Source organism: Orycteropus afer, unplaced genomic scaffold, assembly GCF_000298275.1.
Source record: "Orycteropus afer afer isolate SDZICR_OR568_19922 unplaced genomic scaffold, OryAfe1.0 scaffold00011, whole genome shotgun sequence".
NCBI classification, from domain to species: Eukaryota; Metazoa; Chordata; class Mammalia; order Tubulidentata; family Orycteropodidae; genus Orycteropus; species Orycteropus afer.
In genome coordinates, this window is record NW_006921598.1 from 13776211 (window position 1) to 13784971 (window position 8761).

The 8761-nt window shown below is 43.0% G+C and overlaps 1 protein-coding gene across 1 annotated transcript in view; it reads right to left on the bottom strand.

Moving 5' to 3' along the window:
* NT5E (5'-nucleotidase ecto) overlaps positions 1-8761 on the bottom strand; it is a 79144-nt gene that overhangs the window by 7856 nt on the left and 62527 nt on the right. Inside the window, exons 4-6 of the mRNA XM_007951154.2 lie at positions 7867-8064; positions 6430-6584; positions 2389-2494 (exon numbers count right to left, since the gene is read on the bottom strand). Of these exons, the coding sequence (XP_007949345.1) occupies positions 2389-2494; positions 6430-6584; positions 7867-8064 (459 nt within the window). The remainder of the gene's footprint in view (positions 1-2388; positions 2495-6429; positions 6585-7866; positions 8065-8761) is intronic.

Consider the following 8761-nt stretch of genomic DNA (forward strand, 5'->3'; position numbering starts at 1 on the left):
AGAGATGGATTGATACGGTGGCTGCAATGATGAGCTCAAGTATAGCAGGGATTGTGGGGCTGGCGCGGGATCGGGCAGTGTTTCGTTCTGCTGTGTATGGGGTCACTATGAGTCAGAAACGACTCAACGGCACTTAACAACAACGACAACAACACAGCCCATGAGCCAGCAGCCTACCGTCTGATTTGCTGTTCTTGGTTTTATCAGCTCCTGCAGCTGTGTGAATCAGGAGAAGCCCCCAGCCTGATGTCTGACCCATGGACTTCAGACTTGCCAGCCTCTACTTTCTGTGACCTGAATCTCTATATGTACATATGTAAGCTTCACTGGTTTTGCTTCTTTAGAGAATGCAGCCTAGAACAGAAAGGAAATGGATCCAAGAAGCCTCGCTCTGCACTCCCCTATATGAGTAAGATGGTGGGAGCTTATAAATGGAGAGGCTCAAAAGTCAACTGTGTTCTCCCTCAAATCTCCTCATTTGAGCCTATATCTTCAGTGGGTTGTTAAGCATTGCTCATTTTCTTCAGGCTGGCAGTGTATTCTTGCCACCTGTCCCTGTTGTCTGACAGTGAAACAACTTGAACAGGGAGGGGATGAGACTGGGTTAGGGTTGGGGATGGTAAATGGGGAGTGAAACTAAATGTACACATAATGTTGAATGTAAAACAAACTGTAATAAGAAAAGAGACAAAAAAAAAAAAAAAACCTCCCACCAAATGACTGGGTGGGACTATGCAAATGAGGTGCTCATAGCTTACCAAGGGGATTGGATAGCTTACTAATAATGCACATAAGGTGGATGGCACCCTCTGTTGGGGTAGGACTGTGTACATAAGGTGTACAAATCCCTCACAGTGAGATTGATTGGTCAGTTTTGCCATCCCACGAGGCTTAAAATGAGCCATCTCAGAGGCAGATAGGGGACTTCACTACCAATAAAAACAAAAGCTGGGAGCAGAGCACATCTTTTGGACCTGGGGTGCCTGTGCTGAGAACCTCCTAGACCCAGGAGACACAGAGCTGTAACAACAGAGATGGTGCAAGATGGCAAGAAGCAGTGGCAGAAAAATGGCAGCAGAGCCGGGATACTGGCAGGAGATGGCATGATGGGCTTCCTGGCCAATGGAGTGAGAAAGCAAAGGGCCTTCAGGTAGGAGGCTTGCTGGCAGAGTGGGATGGCTCTGGGCACTTATTGGTGGAGCTAAAGAGCTTTGTAACACTTGCCTAAGCAGGTCAGAGGCAGTACCAACCCAAAAAGGCCAAGGAGCCAAGATGCCTAGGGCCAGAGAGAAGCTGCCTGCAAGGATGGTCAAGGAAAGGCTGTCCTGATTGAAGAAATGTATCCTGAGGCATTCCTGATCCTGAATTGTAACCTGTTAATTCTCTAATAAACCCCACAACTTGAGTATGGTCTGTGAATCCTGTGTGGCCATTGCATTGAATTACTGAATCCAACAGAGAAGTAGTACCGTGGAAGGATGACTGGTGTCAGATTTGGTAAAAAGGTTGGAGAGGGGAGGTATGTCTGGCCTTCACCTCATAGGAATCAGCCTTGGGCTGTTGATCTAGATTCTCCATCCCCCTTGTGAAGTTAGAAGAAGTCATTCCAGCACCATGCCATTTTATTATTTCTTTTTCCATGTGATAGAACTTCTGAGTTTCTTCAGATAAACTGTTGTGGTTAGGTGCTATCAAGTTGGTTTTTGACTAATAGTGACTGCATGTGACAGATTAGAACTGCCCCAAAAGTTTTTCTAGGCTGTATTCTTGATAGGAACAGATTGCCAAGTCTTTCTCCTGTGGAGCTGCTGAGTGAATTCAAACAACCAACCTTTCGATAAGCAGCTCAGCACTTAACCATTATGTCACTAAGGCTCTTTGCAAATACACTAGAATAACAATATAATCCAGTGCTGTGTCTTTTCCAGCATAGAAGCCTGGTGATTTTATTGTTCTCTTCCCAGATGCCAAGGTAGAGGTTGTCAGTCTTCTTCATAAATCAGCAACAACTAGTATTTATAGCTTTATGAGTCAGGAATTTAGATCAAGCTTCCCAAAAAAACCAAACTCACTCCCGTCGAGTTGGAACCGACTCATAGTGACCCCTCCTTGTATTTCTGAGGTGGCACTGAACGACCAGCCTTCTGACATAGCTGCTTCCTCTGTGTGCAAATACCAATCAGAACATATAAACATGAGTGTGCCCTTTCAGTTAGGCACTGGGCTTGAGTGGCAGCTAATCCAAACTCAAAGGGCTGACACTGATATGTGGCTGGCAGCAGAGATTAGCTGAGGTTGCTCATGGATAGGAGCATGGCCAGGCCAGGGGACCGAATGAGAAAGCAGGGCCAGGGTGGGAAGAAAGGATCCCAAATTTAGGGAACATACCATTGTTCCGCTCATCGATGGGTGACCGAATGGCGCCTCCATTGATGATGCACATGGACACGTGGTTCCAGGTCATTTCATCTGGGTGTCTAAGGTTGTTGTTAATCTGCAACAGTTGCACAAATTCACATTAGTTATCCTGAATTTTCTTCCTTAGGATCAGTTCTAGAAATTTAGTTACCTTTATTGTGGAAAAGATCTTGAGTGGCACAAACAGTTAAGTGCTTGGCTACTAACTGAGGGGTTAGTGGTTTGATTCCACCCAAAGGTGCCTTGGAAGAAAGTCCTGGTGATCTATTTTGAAAGTTCACAGCCATGGAAAACCCTATGCAGTGCAGTTCTACTTTGACACACATGGGATCAACATGAGTTGGAATTGACTCCATAGTGACTGGTTTGGTTATTTGTTTTTATTGAAGTTGTTTTTCTCCTGTTTCTGTGTTCCCAGAGATTTCTCAAGTATAATTAGTCAGAACTAGTTTTATGTTGTGAGAAGCAAAAATATGATATTGTGACCAGTGCTGTCCCAGCCTTTGGATTTGCTCTTATGTTTCAGCTCTTAGAAACAGGCAGCATTTGTCCGTATAAATTATAGAGCTAACAAAGGACAAAGTTAGGATAATTTCTTTTTTTTTTTTTAATTAATTAATTAATTTATTTATTTTTTTAAATTAGGATTTGGGTGAAGATTTACAGAGTAAATTCACTTTTCATACAGCAGTTCACATATACTTTGTCTCATGTCATTGACCAAAATTTTTTACAATGCAGCAGCTCCCCTCCCACTTCCTCCCCATAGTTACCTCCTCCCAGTGTCCATCCCTTCATATTCTTCTGCACCCTGAGCTATCTCCCTGTGCATAAGCAGCCCTTCCTTCTCCCATGATTGTTCTCTCCAGGGCGTGTGTCTACTTGAGGTAAATGTTTAACTCACATGCCTGTACTTTGTTTGGCTGGAAACCACAGTTGTGGGTTCAATTCCAGACCTGAAGGGCAGCTAGGGGCCATAGTCTCAGTGGTTACACCAGGCTCCATTGGACCAGCAAACCTGGTCCCCACCTTCTTCTTCTTTTTTTTTTTTTTTTTTCCCTCCAAATGATTTTGAGTTTTGTACCACATTGTTCTCCCTCTTTATGCAGGATCTCCTACATCCCTTCCAAGTGGATGGCAGTGGTAGCTGGGCACCATCTAGTTCTTCTGGTCTCATAGTTGTATAGGTTGCAGATCGGATGGTGTACCAGTCGCTACGACTGATTGTTTCCATTAATTTTGGTTTTCTTCTTTCTTCTTGACGAGGAGAGACCCGTTGTTGCATCTAGATGGCAGCTTCCTACCTTTTAAGGTCCCAGTTGCTACTCGCCAAAGTAGTAGGTGGAACAATGTTTTGTATAGTATGTTATGCCAATTGAGCTTGATGTCCCCTGCGACTATGGTCCCAAGCCCTCAGGATCAACTACTCGGTCCCTCTGGGTAGCTGGCTGTGACCAAGCAATGACCATAACCTTGCCCCTTGTCAGCTCTACTATACACCTGGGAATTCTGATCATTCACATGAACTTATAGGCCCATTGTCTGCCAACCCTATATATGATCTTGGATACACTCTCCATTTAGACATACCTAATTGTTTAGCTTGTTCACCCATCTATCCGTCCCTATACCCATGTTTGCTTTCACGGACAACTCAGTATTGTATATGCAAAGGGGTTCATATTTGTTGTCTGTACTGCCCATGTAACTCTCTATGTCTTTCTCATCCTCAATGCTGCCGTATTGGTCACTCACATTTGGTACATTGCCCTTCTCTTCACCCAAATCAATATTTATCTCTATCTATCTAACAGCATTCCCCACCTCCCCTCCCACCCCTGGTAACCAACAAAGAAAATGTCCTCCAATATATAAACCTTTCCTTAACTTTTACAATAACGGACTAATACAATATTTGTCCTTTTGTGACTGACTTATTTCGCTCAGCATAATGTCCTCCAAGTTCATAGGATAATTTCTTAGCCACAACCAAGCACCTTGAGTGAGTGAGTTGCTGGGCCTGTGGCTCAGAGCCATGGTCACGGGGGACATCAAGCTCAACTGGAACAATGCAGTACACAAAAACATTGTTCTACATCTTACTTTGGTGAGTAGTGACTGAGGTCTTAAAAGCTTATGAACAGCAATCTAAGATAAAACTATTGGTCTCAAAAAAAAAACAAAAAACAAAAAACTATTGGTCTCTTCTCATCTGGAGCAAATATGAGTAAAGAAAATCAAAGACATGGAAACAATTAGTTCAAGGCACTAACGGACCATGGGAAACTCAGCCTACCTGATTCTGAGACCAGAACTAAATAGTACCCAGCTACCAATGCCAACCACTCGGAAAGGGATCAAAATTGGAGATTCTAGATCAAGTGGGAAAAAAAAAATGTGGAATAAAATTCAAAAACATAAAAAAGACCAGGATTAATGGTCAGAAAGAGACTGGTGAAACCCCCAAGACTCTGGTCCCAAGTCACCTGTCAGGCCTGGAATTGGACTCACTCCCGTGGCTTAATTCTCTACCAAATAACAGTTGACAGGCCTATGAGCTGAACAGCTACACCAGGGAGATGCATTCCTTAGAATAGTCAACTGTAGGAGATTAGAAGGGCAGCATTTGCACAGGAGGAGGTTAGGCACATAGGTAAGAAGGACACAGGGAAGGGGTAACCAGAAGGAGGAGGTGAGAGGAAAGCTGTTACAGTGTGGGGATTGTAATCAGTGTCGTGAAACAAAATGTGTATGAACTGTTGAATGTAAAAAAATCTGCTTTGTAACATTTTACCTAAATAGCCATAGAAAGTTTAAAAAAAAAAAAGGAAGCTTTTAGCCCCCCTCTCTAAAACCCATTATTCTCAGGCCAGTGGGTCTTAGGGAACTGTTCTCTTATTATAGTGGAGCCTTGGTGTCAGGACTGAGTCTCCCATGCCAAATGGACTGCAGTGCTACCCCTCCACAGGCACCTCAGGGCAGGGTGTGCCCCATGCTTGTGTCTCAGGCAGGACCCTAAAGCCTGTTCTACTCCAGACCTCGTACCAATGAGAACCCCTGATTCTATGTTTGTACCTTTAGCCAGTTCCCAAGCTGGAGATTTTGGAGGTACAGAAGCACCTTCCTGAAACTAGAAGAATCAGGTTCATTCTTTCTTTCACAGAAATATGTTTAGTTATCAGAAATATAGAAATACATTCTCATTTTAAAACTACAACAAAAAGCAAAAGTTCTCTTCCACCTGCCCCAGCCTCTTCTAGAGAGGTAATCCCTGTCAAGAACCTGGGGGTGTTTCCTTTCAGACCTTTCTTTATATACTTACCTACTGGATTTTCTTTGGCTATTTCTCTCACACTGACTGCATGATACTGAGGAGTGGCCATTGGTCTCGCCTTGGAAAGTATGAATACTGTCATTTGTTGGCAAATGAGTGTAGCTCTATATCAGGCACTGTGCTGGGCACTGTCAAAGAACTGATCCCCTGGGTGAGGACCTTGAACAAATGGGAATGGTGAGTCTAACTGGGGGCCTGGGCTTAGCACGGCCCCAAGGGAAATGTCATGGCCCATCTGCCCAGATGGATAGAAAGGTACTTTTTTAGGTGATCTTGCTCAGCCACGGGAATTATTATTATAACTGTATGTTATACTTCTAAGCTTCTAGTCACACTAGGTCTAGCTTCTGTGGAGCCTGTGGACAGACTGGTGAAAGACAATCTGGCCAAGTTAGGCTCCAGTAGATGTGTTTTAGCTATTATTATTCAGAGTTTGTGTGTTCTGATCATCTTACAAAAGGAAAGCAACCTCCAAAATTCAGACATCCAAGACACCTTAAAATACAAGTTTTAGTTCTTATAAAGCAATAAAGTGAGGATCATCTCAACTAGTTCTGATACCTTCCCAAGGCACTGAGAATCAACAATTCTCTAATCAGTTTGTTTCTCCATGTGTCTTTCCTTCTTCCTTTCTCCCCCACTTCCTACACACTGGCCTGTTCCTATGGATGACTTACCATCGCATCACAAATCAAGTTGCCCATGTTGCATTCTCTATAACGGCATGATTGAGTGGTGCCATCCAAATAGACGATTGTTTTTCCCAATTCCTGGGTAGAATAATTATTTAATTTTATTCTCCATTTGTTAATGTCTGCTTTTATTTTTGGATCTAGGAAAAACAAACAAACAAAAACCTGACAGGTAAAGCAAATTTCATGCTGGACTAAATTCCAGACAAAGAATCAAACACCATATAGCTTACCTACTGTTGGTATACATTTCCTTACCATATTCATGTACATTTTGGGTTTTACCTTCAAATTTCTTTAGGAACCTTTATATCCTAGCTTCAACTCAGAATATCAGTAGGTCACATCTGTCAGCCACCTGTGATAGCGTTAGCAGTTGTGTATGGGGGCTGTGGAAGGCCCAGTGCATGTATGCAGGGCCTGCCTACTGAGGTTCTCCTGGGCCACTGCTGTCTGTGTTGTCTCAGCCCTCTCCCGTCCAGCTATTTAGAGGCCTGTGTTGTGTTTGTTTTTCCCAGATCTGATCACGGAGCAGGTACAGAGAGAAGGGTAGAAGTGTGTTCGTGTACACCATATGAAGGCAGATGATATGAAAAGTATTTTTAGTTAAGAGTTTCAGACAAAAAAAGTGTGGTAAACACTGATAGTCCAGGTTCTTCATTTGGTTAAGAAAGAAACAGAGGCCCTTAGAGACTGGGCAATGTGTCCATGGCACACTGCTCCTAAGTGGTGGGACCAGGATTTGACCCCTCCTCTGCCCAGTTTGAATACCTGTGCTCCAATAACAACTCCCTGGACTGTCCCATGCTTGAAAAAGCTTGTAAATGGTAGAAGCAGCAGTGAGGCACAGTTTCTGATGCTGAAAGGGCTCAAGAAGCAAATGGGGACTTTTGACCTTGAGTGTATTTTCGGTCTCTTTGCCCATGAAGACAGTACACTCAAGGGAGAGGCTAAGTTCTTCAGAAGTTTTAGTGCCTTTTCCAGTGCCTAAGGTATTTGATGCTAACCAGAACATTGGTAGTTCAAACCCACAAGCTGCTCCATGGAAGGAAGATGAGGCAATCTACTTCCATGAAGATTTACCACCTTGGAAACCCAATGGGGGTCACTATGAGTTGGACTCAATTTTATGGTAATGTTTTTATTTATTTATTTTTTTAAATACCAATCTCTGAGTATGAACTGATGGTCCACTGGCATAATGAAACTCTCATGAGGTTTGCAATCTGTAATCCCTGGGTGTAACTTCTACGACATTCTTGACTTCTGACTTCGAATATATATTTTTTTAGTTTAAAAAAAAAAAAAGAAGTTTTAGTGCCTTTTCCTGAAATATTAGGGGGAAAAAAAGGTGGTGGTGGTGGTGGGAATCCAGCCAGCTAATTTTTAGATTGGTGCACCATTTCCCTGACTTCCACATACCTTCAGGAATGCTGCTATTTAGAAGAATGGGATTTCCATATGAAGTGACGACATTTCCTCTTTCATCAAACTCAACCTTCAGATAGCCCAAGTATTTGCCGAAAGCATAAGCCTGGACCACAGGAACCTTCTGCCCATAGTCAGAGGTGACTATGAATGGGTACTTTCCAGCAGGCACCTCTCTGGAAGGTGGAGTACCTGAAATAAAAGAGCCAAAGCTGAACAAGTCAGTCCTTATATGTGCTAGCTGCAGGCTAGCAGGCCTCTCTGGCCAGTGACTAAGTTCTAACTAGATGATTCACCAGCTGCTATTCTCATGGCTGGTCTTTCAGGGCACTGCTCAGGCATTTGTCCATTTCCCATTGCCCTGTTGGCACATGAATCTTTTCATTCTCAACTCAGCAGTCATTGACTGAGGTCTTCCAAAGTACCAGGCACTATGCCTGATGCCATGGGACACAAAAATGGAAGACTCCTAAGATTATCCTACCACCATCCTGACTCAGGCTTCATTCTTACCAGCAGGGTGGTTTAGATAAGCCACTTCACTTCATTGTACCTCAGTTTCCTCATCTGTGAAATGGGCAAAATAAAAATTCTGATTTCATAGGACTGTTGAGAGGATTAGAAAAGAAGTTGTCAAGGATTTCATTTTTGTGTGGATTGCACCTACAATCAATGCCAATGGAAGCAGCAGTCAAGAATCAAATGACGTATTGCATTGAGCAAATTTACAAAAGACCTCTTTTAAGTGTTAAAAACAAAAACAAATGTATCACTTCATTACCAAATACCCAAGTCCTGGTATTTTCAATTGCTTCTTTTGCATGCAAAAGCTAGACAATGAATAAAGAAGACCAAAGAAGAATTGATGCCTTTGAATAGTGTTAGCGAA